The 14,725-nt window shown below is 35.8% G+C and overlaps 1 protein-coding gene across 7 annotated transcripts in view; it reads left to right on the top strand.

Annotated features, from left to right (window-relative positions):
• The first annotated feature begins 2,299 nt into the window (after positions 1-2,299).
• Positions 2,300-14,725, top strand: part of LOC131434712 (fibulin-1) — a 50,230-nt gene continuing 37,804 nt past the window's right edge. For 2 of the 7 annotated variants that reach the window (XM_058601743.1, XM_058601741.1), the window contains exons 1-2: positions 2,301-2,378; positions 9,025-9,412. In XM_058601743.1, the coding sequence (XP_058457726.1) occupies positions 9,349-9,412 (64 nt within the window). In that variant the 5' untranslated portion in view covers positions 2,301-2,378; positions 9,025-9,348. Of the gene's footprint in view, positions 2,379-8,943; positions 9,413-14,725 lie in introns of those variants that run through there. The other 5 variants (XM_058601742.1, XM_058601737.1, XM_058601744.1 and 2 more) reach the window with 4 other exon arrangements.

Raw genomic sequence — 14,725 nt, 5'->3', positions numbered from 1 at the left:
TTGTGGCCTGGGTAGAGCTTGGGAAACGCCCTTTGTTGTTTCCTTCACCAGCTTGGCCCAGCACTAGGGCTCTCTTATGCAGCACGATTTTACGTTTTAACGGCTGCTGCCAACAGGTCTCTACCTGTAGTTCAACCGTTGTCGTATTTAACGCGTGTAAACTAACCAGCGTTATTAAACTGTACGCTTCTATACACAACCTTCTCGGTTGAACGGCTATTACTGAATGATTATAGCTAACTAGTAGCAGACATCCGTAACCGTTTCGATTTCTTCATAGCGTGTACGAAATATAACAAAGCACACATCGTTAGTTTTGTGTTTTCTTCTTCTTTCGGTGTGGTACATATTGTCAATCTATATGACGATTTGAGAACTTTGACACTCATCGCCCTGTAACTACGGAATCGGAAGTCGGATCAGGATGAAATTCAATAGCAGGACCATGAGACCTTTCATTTTAATCTTAGTTTGTGAAAATCGGTTCAGCTATCTCCGAGAAAAGTGAGTGCATATTTTTGTTACATACATAAACACATACACACACGGACACATACACACACAGACATTTGCTCAGTTCGTCGAGCTGAGTCGAATGGTATATGACATTCGGCCCTCCGAGCCTCGGTTAAAAAGTCGGTTTTCTTTGTGATTGCATAGCCTTTCTTTATGAGAAAGGCAAAAACAAATATTGAACCATTAGATGTAATGTCTAATAATATTGTGAATAAACTCCGATAAAATTCGTTGCAATTTTCTATTAAATCGATTCTTTGTTCATATCATTAGTAATTTAGTTTGTGAGTTCCCTTCTTCCCGACCACATGACATCCTTCAACGAAAATCACATATTTGAGGATTCAAATAGTATCCTAATGATAGTAATCAAATCTTGAAAATAACAGAGCTGAAAAGACAGAGCTCAACTTAAATCTTCGCAATGTCAAATTAAATCATAATATACCGTAAAAGTGAATTGCTTAAAGAAAATATGAACCATAAGTGTGCATCGCTCGTAGTGCGTATAATATAAAATAAGTACTAATCAAAGTTTTGAATATTTGATAGCGAAAGCTTAATGGTGAACCTTTTTATTAAAAATAACGCTTGAAAAACATGACCTGTACCATAACCAGAGAATAAACGTTTCTGGACAATAAATCAAGCTTTGTGGAAAGCATTCCGATTGTTTCTGCTTCATCGGTACCGCGAGGGCAATAAAATACTGTTCTATTTTTGGTATATTGCCGTGAATGATATCGCTTATGCTGTTAAACTTGGCATTGCTACGAGTGCAAACAGTAGTAGGGTAATTGCTCCAGTAGTGGTGATGGTTGGTATTATTTGATTAAATAAATCGTATCAAATTATCTCGATGAATATTTGTTAAAAAAATGTAGTTCCTGTCATTGCGAATCCCATTGGTTATACAATAATATGAATACTGCCACTATTGTAAAAGAAAAGTGCAAATATTTTAAGAAAATGTGCATCGTTCTGTTGTTTTCTATGTTATACTCGAATTATTTTAATATTTCATATGCTGCAACTGAATTGCCGCCTTAGATTGAAAAATGTCGTTTTGATACGATTTGATCCGATTTCAACCGTAGCTGAAGGGGACGGGTATAGCGTGATGGGTAAGTCGATGCCTTTCACGCAGCCCACCTGAGTTCGATTCCCAACCCCGCACATAGGGTTAGAAATTTTTTGGCCCGAAGAGGCGAATGACCTTAAAGTTAAAACCTCTATAATCGTAACAAAAAAAAAAACCGTAGCTGATCTCATGAAACGCATGTGCAGGGTGTAAGTACCCTATCAAAATAAAACTCGCTTATCATAACGAGAGTCACATATGAAATCAGTTTAATTTCAGTTGCAATTTCTCTTACCTTTCTGCAGTTTAAAAGCATTCGATTGTTGTGTCCAGCTATTCCTTGGTCTTATCATATTTCTCACTCCTATGGATAGTCCTAGGTAGCAACAATAACATACTTTATGTTTTCTCATTGTACAATATATTTCTTGGTTAACCCTCTCGATTGATAGACAGATAGAAGTCCCTATTTGCTCCAATCAAGTTACTACATATTCCATTTGAATTTTAAATGATACACGTTAGCTCTGATGCTCAGGTACGGTATGTACAGATAAAAGATTTGCTTCTTAGTCGACTCCATTCCATGTAGGGCGAGGAAAAATGTACATATTTGAGAGCTATCTTTGTGGCGGGTTCTAATTATCATAAAGCAAACATCTGCTATATACTGGCTTCCGTTGGTCGAACCTTCTGACAAAGCCTCACCGGGAGTGTTCATTGCTTAAAGTTCGTCCGTCGTGGTAAGTCGCGGTACTGCAGGCCAAGTCTACAGTGATTAGTGAGTTTTTGTTAGTTTCTGTTGTTTGGCAGGATAAGCAGCAGCATTTTATGACCCAGAGGAATTAACGAAAAAAGTTAAACTGTGTCCAGTTGGCGAAAGGAACCTTTCATGGTCTCTTGGTCGACTTATTTTCTCTATTATCATAGGAAGCAGTGTTTTTTGTTTCGTTCTAAAATTAGTGTTGCTCAATTCAGCTCCTCATCATTACTTTATCGCGTCTGTTGAAAAAGTGGAGACATACGAAATTTAACAATTATGTAATCCTTTGAATTTGATCAAGATAAAACTGATATCTGAACAATAATTATTTAAAGACGTCGAGGTTTACTTCAAAGTAACAATGCTTATTATCACAGTTTCCTAAATAATTTACGTTGTGTTAAACATATAAAAAATAATCCAAAAGAGCTTATTTAAGACGCTTGGACTCTTTCGTAAAATATGCTGCTCAAAAATTGAACTAGCTCTTTGATCATGAGTGACCAAATCGATATTTTAATATGTGACCAAATCAATATTGTTATATGCGAAATGGCAAAAGTGTTCAAGTATTGTTAAATTTTTCAACTCCGTACCATGTGATTGCAATGTGCTTGCCTTACTTATCTTGCTAGTTCCAGTTCAAGTTATATTATATTTTATAAACAAACTGTATCCACGCCAAGTGCGCAGAAATGATATTCTCGTTTGCTTAATCAAATGGAAAGGATTTATAATTTTTTAATATTTACTTTTCTGTTCTTGATACTAGACACATTCTTAGTCTGGCATTTAACATAATTTTTCTACATCAACTTCAATTCTACATTCATTATATTAGTTTAAATTATGCGGAATCTTATTCCCAAGTCCAAGTTCCATAGCCCCAAATATTTCCTATTTAAACAGCTTCTTATCAATTTCAAAGAGAATAAATTCCTGACTGTGTTTTTAGATAGAACAGTTAGTAAAATTTATTAAAAATTCACGCTTTGTCAAATACCATTAAATTCTACTATTTCATTACCCCGGTACTACACTTTCACTAAGTATAACAGACGTGACCATACGGATACGTATTTCGAGTTGTTACTTGCAGTGACACTGAATGTTAATTAGATGGTATAATAAATGAAAGAATGTTGTAAATTCATATCTACGATACATTCAAAACAAATAAATTCGAGTGATAAGACAAAGCTTGAATGGCATATGGATGCATCATGAGAAAGCATATTCGTTATTCAAATCCTTAAGAAATATGCGTGATCGATAAGTGCCAGCAGCGAAACGACGAGGAATCGTATGGAAAAACAGAATGTGATAAAAATAACGCAGGTGACTTGTGAACCATTCTGATTCCTCTAGAAACTGCTGAACGGTTTGTAGATTCCAAAAAAAAACATGTTTTAATCCACCTAGTGGTGTAATGATGCCTTTCTCATGTATAATATTGTGGTATTCTATTCAAAAAATTTCTTTTCGATTTTTGAAAGAAACCAAGAAATTGCTTGTGCATAAACTAGTATAACATACAGAAGAAAACAGTGCTTTGCTCGCGTAGGTCATCCTTAAGAAAACGAAGTGGGTTCATTATTATATGCACTTCCGGTACCGGAACCCGAGAACCGGTACAATCGAAGTCGGTTCGTACGGCCACCAACTAACATGACGTTCAAACTCTACTAGTTTTATTCAAATTTTGAAGATTTTATACAATTTTACCATCGCTCTTTAAATGACGATTTAAATGTTTGTTGTATTCGAAAATATGCAGTAATTTTTGGTAGGACCATAAGACCTTTCATTTGACCCTAAGATTTACGGTTTTGAGTCCAGTTTACAACATTTTTGCCTTTCTCATATAGAAAGGTTATGCAATCACTTGAAAAACCGACTGTAAAAATATATACCATTCGACTCAGTTCATCGAGCTGAGCAATGTCTGTGTGTGTATGTATGTGTATGTGTATGTGTCTAATAATCTTACTAGGTTTACTCGGAGATGGCTGAACCGATTTTGACAAACTTAGATTCAAATGAAAGGTCTACCGGTCCCATACGGAATTCCTGAACTTCATCCGGATCCGACTTCCGGTTCCGGAGTTATAGGGTAAAGTATGTTCAATATTGTACACCGTCACTTAAACCGGAGAAACAAAATACGTAAAAAAATTTCTAAACTGGTCTCAAAACTACACAAATCGATAGTCATTATCAGTAGGCAACTAAAGAAACCGATTCCGACTATCCTGGCTCCCAATATCCGGTTCCGGAAGTACCGGAAATAGTGGTCATATATACCAAAATGGATCTCACTCACTTTTCACAGCGATGGTTTGCCGATTTCCACAAACTTAGACTCAAATGAAAGGTCTCCCGATCTCATACGGAATTCTTGAATTTCATCCGGATCCGACTTCCGGCTCCGGAGTTATATGGTAAAGTGTGTTCAATATTGTACACCGTCACTTAAACCGGCGAAACAAAAAACGTAAAAAAAAATTCTAAACTGGTCTCAAAACTACACACATCGATAGTCATTATCAGTAGGTAACTAAACAAACCGATTCCGACTATCCTGGTTCCCGGTATCCGGTTCCGGAAGTACCGGAAATAGTAGTCATATATACCAAAATGTATCTCACTCACTTTTCTCAACGATGGTTTGACCGATTTCCACAAACTTAGATTCAAATGAATGGTCTCTTGGTCCTATACGGAATTCCTGAATTTCATCCGGATCCGATTTCCGGTTCCGGAGTTATATGGTAAAGTGTGTTCAATATTGTACACCGTCACTTAAACTGGCGGAATTCCGTATGGGCCCAGAAGACCTTTCATTTGAATATAAGTTTGTGATAATCGTTCAAACCATCGCTGAGAAAAGTGAGTGAGATCCATTTTGGTGTATATGACCGCTATATCCTGGTTCCGGAACCAGATACCGGGAACCAGGATAGCCGGAATCGGTTTTTTACTTGCCTACTGATAATGACTATCAATTTGTGTACTTTTTAGACCAGTTTAGGAAGTTTTTTACGTATTTTGTTTCGCCGGTTACGTGACGGTGTACAATATTTAACACACTTTACACTATAAGTCGGATCCGGATGAAATTCAGTACCGTAATTCCATTTATACCAAACACAAACAATATTCAGCAAAAAATTGAGTGTGAAATAAAGTAGAAATGGTTGAAATAATAGGATAGATTCTTTAACATTTTTAGAATCTGCAAATGTTGTTCTAGTCGAATCGCAAATTCTCTTTGTAAATAGCTGGTATGTTTTGAAACAACTAATAACGAAATTTTGTACTTTATTCATTTAGTTGACAACGTGTTGCTTCAGCTCTGGTTTGTTGCTTCAGCTCTAGCCATCAGACCAGCTCATCCATTTTCAGTGATATCAGAATGACCGGGATGAAAACAGCGTTCGAAATAATAAGATATTCAATTTAACCGTGAATCTTTCGAATGAAATGCTATCAGATTCTTGGAACAAAAATAGATTCGTTTTTCTCAGATTTTCTGTAGAAATACCAAAAGTTCCTCAAGCAGAATTGAGTAAATTTTCGGTTGGAACACGGTGCAGTATTTATCTAGTGAATGAGATTACAATAATCTTATTTCACGCCGATAAACACCAGCTCCATCACATCACGGCATCATTCTTAGTAACCAGTCATTCTACATGCTGAGGATGTGCCACACTTAGTGTACTAAAAGAAGATGCAAGGTCACCATTCAATGTAATCAATTGAAATAATAAAAGAGTGCTTTGAACTCATCATGTACTTCCTGCCTGTGGTAGGACAACTATACATATCGAGTTTTGAGGTTATATATATATATATATATATATATATATATATATATATATATATATATATATATATATATATATATATATATATATATATATATATATATATATATATATATATATATATAAATTTTTTTTTTTGGCTGATATAATTCAGCCGTGTGCCCACAATATACTTGTTAAGATCAGATACTTAAACACACGTGAAAGACATAGGCTAGAACGTTGAATAAATAGTTCCGAAATTCGAGATCTTCGACGAAAACTTTATTCAACTATCTGATATTTTTATGACATGTAATCTCGCGAAGATGGCACAATCAAACAATCGACTTTCAACGAAATCCAACAACAAAAGTAAACAAAATTTTGGTATTACATACCTTTTGTGGAATTTGACCTTCTGTTTTAAGAGACTTCGCAGCCGATTCTTAGAGCACATACTCATTGCATGGCTAGTAGTACGACATACGACAACTGGCTTGTAAGACCAGCGCCCTACACAGAAAGAAAAGATGAAACTTACACGACATGTAAACCAATCGTATTATTAAACAGACATCAGTTGAAACGAAAATCTGATTCAAAACCATGATTTATGTAAAATTACATTGAAATGAATTTATTTTTCCATCGAACAAGGCTGTATATTTACAAATCGCTTAGTTTTGTAATGTAATATTCCATTCAATTACCTGCTCCAAATATGTGCATGAAAATAAATATAAATTCACAAAATATTTTTATCTGTGTAGAGAGAAAGAAATAATGGAATTTACACAACATGTAAATCAATAGTAACATGGAATAGACATGATTTGAATCGAACATTTGATTGAAAACCATCAAGATGCAAGACTGAATTGGATTGCATTGAGTTTTCAATGAATAGAACTGTATTTTTCAATTAACGCTTAGATCTGCGATTGAATTATATTGAAACGTAAAGAATTGTATAGTAACTTTATGTTTAATTGCCTTTTAAATTTAAACCGCTAAACAGACGCAAAGTTTGCACTATTAATGCAACCCTTAAATAATATAGTTTCTGGAGTACCTTTAGACATTACTAGGAGGGATATGAAAAAAATACTTGAAATTCAAATTTAAAATGGCGGCCATGACTGACTGTGAAAAAATTGTCTTGCCGTTCACACGAGACTCATCCGAATTAACCAGATGTTCAAACGATTAATTAATCATGTCATTCTGTCAAATATCACATTTTCGAACGAATCGCTTAACTGATCTCGAACAAATGTGTCGATTAATAGTTTCACAATATGTAAAGAAATTAAACATGCAGTAGAAGATTAGATAACGAATTTAGATTTTCTGGTGTTTTTTTCTACTGACCCATTTGATAATGAAACTACGCATCCCTATGCAAAAGTTAAACCATTCCGGTTCGAAAGCAACACCGGAACAACGTATTGGTAACCACCAAAGAATATATTACTAACTAAAGGGTGATTTTTTAAGAGCTTGAGAACTTTTTTAAACAATAAAACGCATAAAATTTGCAAAATCTCATCGGTTCTTTATTTTAAACGTTAGATTGGTACATGACATTTACTTTTTGAAGATAATTTCATTTAAATGTTGACCGCGGCTGCGTCTTAGGTGGTCCATTCAGAAAATCCGCTTTTTTATCGACAAATTTTGTTCAGCGATGAGGCTCATTTCTGGTTGAATGGCTACGTAAATAAGCAAAATTGCCGCATTTGGAGTGAAGAGCAACCAGAAGCCGTTCAAGAACTGCCCATGCATCCCGAAAAATGCACTGTTTGGTGTGGTTTGTACGCTGGTGGAATCATTGGACCGTATTTTTTCAAAGATGCTGTTGGACGCAACGTTACAGTGAATGGCGATCGCTATCGTTCGATGCTAACAAACTTTTTGTTGCCAAAAATGGAAGAACTGAACTTGGTTGACATGTGGTTTCAACAAGATGGCGCTACATGCCACACAGCTCGCGATTCTATGGCCATTTTGAGGGAAAACTTCGGAGAACAATTCATCTCAAGAAATGGACCGGTAAGTTGGCCACCAAGATCATGCGATTTGACGCCTTTAGACTATTTTTTGTGGGGCTACGTCAAGTCTAAAGTCTACAGAAATAAGCCAGTAACTATTCCAGCTTTGGAAGACAACATTTCCGAAGAAATTCGGGCTATTCTGGCCGAAATGCTCGAAAAAGTTGCCCAAAATTGGACTTTCCGAATGGACCACCTAAGACGCAGCCGCGGTCAACATTTAAATGAAATTATCTTCAAAAAGTAAATGTCATGTACCAATCTAACGTTTAAAATAAAGAACCGATGAGATTTTGCAAATTTTATGCGTTTTATTGTTTAAAAAAGTTCTCAAGCTCTTAAAAAATCACCCTTTATATACATAACTAAACGGAACAGGCCAAGTGTGATACGTTACAACAATCCACGTCTCGTGTCCTTCGATGGACATGGAAACTGCATCGATTGCGGTGTAGTGTTAGTTGGGACGGGATAAGCAGCGCTTTCTCCCTAGACCTTGACCAAGTTTACGAGTAATAGTCTAGCACTATAATAAATACTGCGTGCACAGAGGAAAGGTAACAATGAAACACACCATCGAAAGAAGGTGAAGAAAGACCATTTCTCTGAAAAAGGCATTTTAAATTGTGATTTGCAATGAACGGATAAAGACCTAATATTTCAGTTTGTCCACGTTTGGTGATGTTTTTGGAACATGCGTATTTAATTTTAACGAAAAGAAAAAAAAAGTATTTTCGAGAAATCGAATAAAATTGTGGATTCTTTGATGTAATACGTACTAAATAGAAAATCATTTTCTAGTTTTTCATTGCATTAACGCAAATAATTTCCGATGCGATAGGGAAACGACTGATGAAATAATAGTGGCGACCAGTTAAAAGTGTTACATAAATGTGAGAAAAAGTGACCTCGATAAATTGTAGACCTCGTACGGTTATGCGGTAGAGCATTATTGGTAGTGGATTTCTTTTCGGAAGTACATGGCAAATAGTGAAATTGAGGAATAATCTTGATAAAAAGTGCTTTACATAGAGTGTAGAGAAAAAAAAATTTACCTTGAAAAGAAGCTGTGTAAAACGAATCGGACTGATTAGAATTGGCTAAAAGTCAAAGTTTCTATCGGCGATGGAGTTGAGAACGACGATCTTGATTGTACTAGTAAGTTGTGTTGGACTGACACGATCTGAAGGTGAGTTTTGGCTTTGTTGCAAAGCTTTAATGTCTGTGAATTTAATATGCTCATTATAATCATTACCCGTCCATCTTTGGCAAAGTTTTGCAGATACTTACATGCACTTTTAAGTTCTACGTAGTTTATCGTTTGATTGTAGATAAGTCATTTTATATTCGATCTCAGAGTTTATTTCTGTATAAAATTTTCATTGCGACCTAAGCACATATGACAGATTTTCATTGTTTACTTTCTATTTCGATTTTTACGGTCACTCTTAGAAATCCTTCTCCCTAACTGTTTACAGAGAACAATAACTAAAACCATCATCTTTTGAGCTGTACTGAAGAATTTAGCAACAAATACAGAGCTATATAATAATTGAAAGAGAAAGTAAACAAAGAGAATCTGTCAATTTTACTTAGATCGTAATGAAAATTCTATACAAATTCCAGAAACAAATCGTTAGACTTCACATATTTCGATTTGCTCGAAACTTTACACACATCTTCAGTATGCCAAAATCGTTTATATCGCACGGCTGGAAAGATCAAGCCAAACGTGATTCTTCACATACGAGAACACTTAGTATGAAAGGAATATAAAATTAACATGTGGATCAATAATTCCCGGGACTCTCTTGGAATTGTTTTTTGCTAAACTCAACCTTGTTCAAGAGCAACACAATCGTTCCAGTGATTCCCTAACATTTCAATATCTTTCTTGAAGAACAATTTATCTTTTACCTCGAAATAAGCGTTTGTTTTAGCGCTAAATTTTTCGTTGGAATAAAATGTCTTTCTTTTGAGCATTTTCCAGGTCTGCAAACAGGTAATAGACACTGCGGTTTTAGTTGGGACGGGATAAGCAGCGCTTTCTCCCTAGACCTTAACCAAGTTTACGACAAATGGTCTAGCCCTTTAATAAATACTGGCTGCACAGAGGAAAGGTAACAGTGAAACACACCATCGATAGAAGGTGAAGAAAGACCGTTTCTCTGAAAAAGGCATTTTAAATTGTGATTTGCATTGAACGGATAAAGACCTAATAATTCAGCATGTCCGCGTTTGGTGATGTTTTTTGGAACATACGTATTTCATTTTAATGAAAAGAAAAGTTTTTTTTCGAGAAGTCGAGTGAAATTTTTCGATGTAATACGTACTAAATGGAAAACTATTTTGTAACTTTTTATTGCATCAACTCAAATTGGTTTCGGAGGCGATAAGTAGTAGTCACTGCGGTTCATATCTGGTGCATATGGTGGATGCAACAGCTATTCGAAGCCCAATTCATGTAATCTCGCTATAGTAGCAAGCGAGTGAAAGAGCACTTTTTCATCTTCATTTGGAGTCGTTTCGCACCGATTCAAATGCATCAGTTGGCCAATGCAACGTTCGCTGTTGATAGTCTTACCTTTTTCAAGATATTCGATGAATAAAATTCCATGAGTAAAATATTGGGGCCATAACCAGCGGAACCAGGTTCCGTCCATACTGGAGACGTGTGCAACGTCGATAACGGACGGAATAAGTCGACGGAATAAGTCGATCTTGATTTTAGCAACTTTTCTGCTGTTGATTTCTGGAATTACTCTGAATTGAATGGCACACGAAGCCTTGACCCTTCTGGCTTCGAATGAAAAGTTGAATTGTAAACTATCACTGAGTAAAAATCACCTTGACGCGATATCCGTCATTATTAAGTGTTTTTGTTGTTTGCAAAATAAATACTCGAGAAAGGAAACAGATTGAAAATGTATTTTGACAGCGAGTCATTTCAGGCGTTAGTTGATTTTTAAAGTACAGTTAAGTGCATTTTATATCGTTAAACATACATGATTCGCAAAATCCTATACATGGAACCATAAAAATGTATAATCTATACACTTTCAATTAGATAACGGATATATTGAACTCAGGAATGTAAGTAATTTTATCTAAAATTTTATAGAAATCATAAATTTTGAGTTATACTCATTTTTCTCACTTTTTGGTAGCTACAGGTTTTGCGAAATTGGGTAACTTTTGACTACATTCTCGTTATCCACAAGTAAGCGTGAAGACCAAACTAAAGACAATCGCATAATGTCTAACACTCAGTTAGCAGAATTATTCAAAAGCATTTGAAGACTGTAAAAGCCTTGGTATTACATTCCTGTAGCGGAATTTGACCTTCTGTTTCGACAGACTTCGCAGCCGATTCAGAGTGTACAGAACCATTGCATGGCTAGTGCTACGATTCTACTGACACTACGAATCCTTCCAGGTCGGGGCTCGAACATACGACAACTGGTTTGTAAGACCAGCGCCCTATGCATTGAACCGCCAACCCGGGAGATTTAAAGACTGTACTCGAAATAAATTCAACTCTTTCTTCTGTGTATAACTTTTCATTGCGTTGGTGAAAATTTATGAAATTTTGGTTCATGCTAGTTTAGTGTGTAATTCTGACATGTGAAAAGTTTGATCATAGTCTGTCAAGTGGATTTTGTAATGGATTCCAAGTAAGAAGTGTTGGGAATAGACAATTCGACCGTATCCCATATGGATAAATTACTCAAAAAGACTCAGACGACCCACCGGAAGCAAAGCGAAGAACTACAACCTCTTGAACGCTAGGATGGCAAGGAATTAGATCAAACGGAATCCGATTTTTTTTACTCGGGACGTGACCAGAGATGCCAAGTGCTGAAAAATTGAATATGTTCCTTTCGAAAGAGTAATCATCTATGCTAACAAAAAATAATTTGTCAGTAAATTAAGAGCTCGTGCATAGTACCTTGAAGCCTTGCACAGACGTACAGTTTAACTCTACTTGAGTGAAACTTTGTAATAACATTTTAACGCAATGTTTTTACCAACGAAGATTTTTTTCCCTTTGCTGATCGACTATTTAAGGTTAAATAAATATTTAATAAATTAATAAATTAAATCTTCGTTTTTTAAACGATTTACTCAAAACACGAAGAAATTTTTTTAATCAGGTCCAAACTGCAAAATTTGGCAAAAGATTTGGTTTGTTAGAGTGTCTGTCGAAATGTGAAAAATCTGGAATATGTCAGATAAGTTTAGAACATTGGCATCCCTGCCTGAGAGTATCAAAGATATTAGACTAAGAAAACGATCATACTAAGAACATCTTTGCTTTTTTCAGTACATTATTTAATCATCCTCAACGTACTCTGAGACTAACCTACAACTGCAATAAAAAATGTAATTGGTTATTTTGCAGCTCAGTATCATTTAATCCATACACTTTAGGATACACATTTGTGAAAAATCACTTTTTGGTTTTTTAAAAAATGAATAGTAAATGAAAAGACGACTCAAAAGAAGCTCAGGATGTTTAACATTTCAAAACTCAATAGATGTAGTGCACTTTTTTTGTAAAATCATACGGGATACGGTCGAATTGTCGATTCCCAACTGAGGGACTGTAGAAGCACTTCTTACTTGGAATCCATTACAAAATCCACTTGACACACTATGATCAAACTTTTCACATGTCAGAATTACACACTAAACTAGTATGAACCAAAATTTCATAAATTTTTACCAATGCAATGAAAAGTTATACACAGAAGAAAGAGTTGAATTTATTTAGATTCCACACATGTTAAGAAAAGCGTGCTCTCTAGGAAGGACCGAATTCAATTGCAATTGAATTAACAGAAACTTAGTTTTGTTGCGAAACTTCATTATAAATCTAATGTACAAAAATTGTTATCTAATCCAATTGAAGAACATTTTACTCCTTAATACCGGTCGAACAACCCCCGGTCTCGTTTGGTAGCCTGATTCTGACAGGAAAAGAAAGAACAACCGGAAATAGCAAAAGACTCCCATCAAAAACAAGGCACTATAGGAACCCATGTTAGCGTACTTCATGAGTAGCATCACCACCACTAAACTCATCTTCATGATCATCGTCATTCACATCATTGCTCACAGCGGTCTCATACTATCGACCGACGACCGGGCCTGGTGGAAATTGGATTGTAATAAAACATTTTCCATCTCCCAGCTAGCTGGCTGTAGAGGTGTTTCGACTCGAGATGGGAATTATTTCAAAGCTTTCGCAGTGTTGCTGGCGTTAAACAGCAACCGTGTCATTTTTATTGTTACATTTTTCCGCATCCTAATGCAGCTATCCTCAGAAATTTCATTGTAATAATGCATAAGGTAGTGAATTCGTTCTCTTGTCGGAAAAGGTTATAAAATAGTTTCATGACAATAGAGATATCATTACTTTCGTATGGGAAAATATCGTAAATTGAAGATTAAATTTGCACAGTGCTAAAACTCGAATCGTTAAATGATTCGGTTCTTTTTTCGTACTGCACATAGAGCACATTTTGTAATTTGTAGCGTCCGAGCATATTTCTGACCCAATCAAGCAGTGTGCACAGTTGTTTTGTAATGGTAGATGATAATCGATGCCAATGTGCCGCTCGAAACTTTATCAAAAGCATTCACATAGCGAGCATTCTCGCGTGCACCGATGCATGCGTTTGGGTGCTGGCTGTCGAAAGTTACCCCACCAGCATATAATTCACTTACAATAATCCAATTGACTTCTACTGTGACGGATAAAATACCGCACATCGAATAAAAATTGTACTCATGCCACATGTCGCGATACATGGCGAACAAATTGTTGATGTGAAATTTATGATATGAAAAGTGTGGACCTAAATCCAGTTCGAATGATCGTTGATTGCACCCAAAATTGCTGAATTTACGCTGGGGACATCGGAAATTCATCCGGATTGCTCAGTGATGTTACATGTCATTTCAGTGGCTTAAAAAATAGCCTTTACAAGCCGACGGATTGCAGTGATAAATTTAGAGAATTTTATTAGTGTCGGTAATTCGACTCCGTGTCAAGTGCTTTTTGATAGATGTACGTGATTTTTCTATTTTTTAACAATAACTTTTGACATTCAATGAATCCGTAAAAAACAGTTGTCTGAAGAATGGAACAGCATTCAATCATATTTTTTTCATTCATTATATTCATTCGAAAGGTTATCGCTAATTCTATTTGAACAAATTGGGCTCGATTCGTTCGTATTTCTGTTTTAGCATTTGTCAGCAATAAAGACTCTCACACCATCAGAAAATTTCACGTCCGCTCGAATGCTTCAAATGTATATTTTGTACCGTATGTAGTTTCGGTTTCAACAGGACGGCGCATCATCCTATACTGCGGGCGAATCGATTGATTTGTTGAACAACTGCCTTCGGTGATTATGTCATCTCACGTTTCGGCTCCGTCAATTGGCCGCCTAGATCGTGAGATCTGACTCCCCCTGATATTTTTTGTGGGGCT

Source organism: Malaya genurostris, chromosome 3 (assembly GCF_030247185.1).
Source record: "Malaya genurostris strain Urasoe2022 chromosome 3, Malgen_1.1, whole genome shotgun sequence".
Lineage (NCBI taxonomy): Eukaryota > Metazoa > Arthropoda > Insecta > Diptera > Culicidae > Malaya > Malaya genurostris.
Note: the sequence above shows the minus strand (reverse complement) of the source record. Positions and strands in the feature narration are given on the sequence as shown.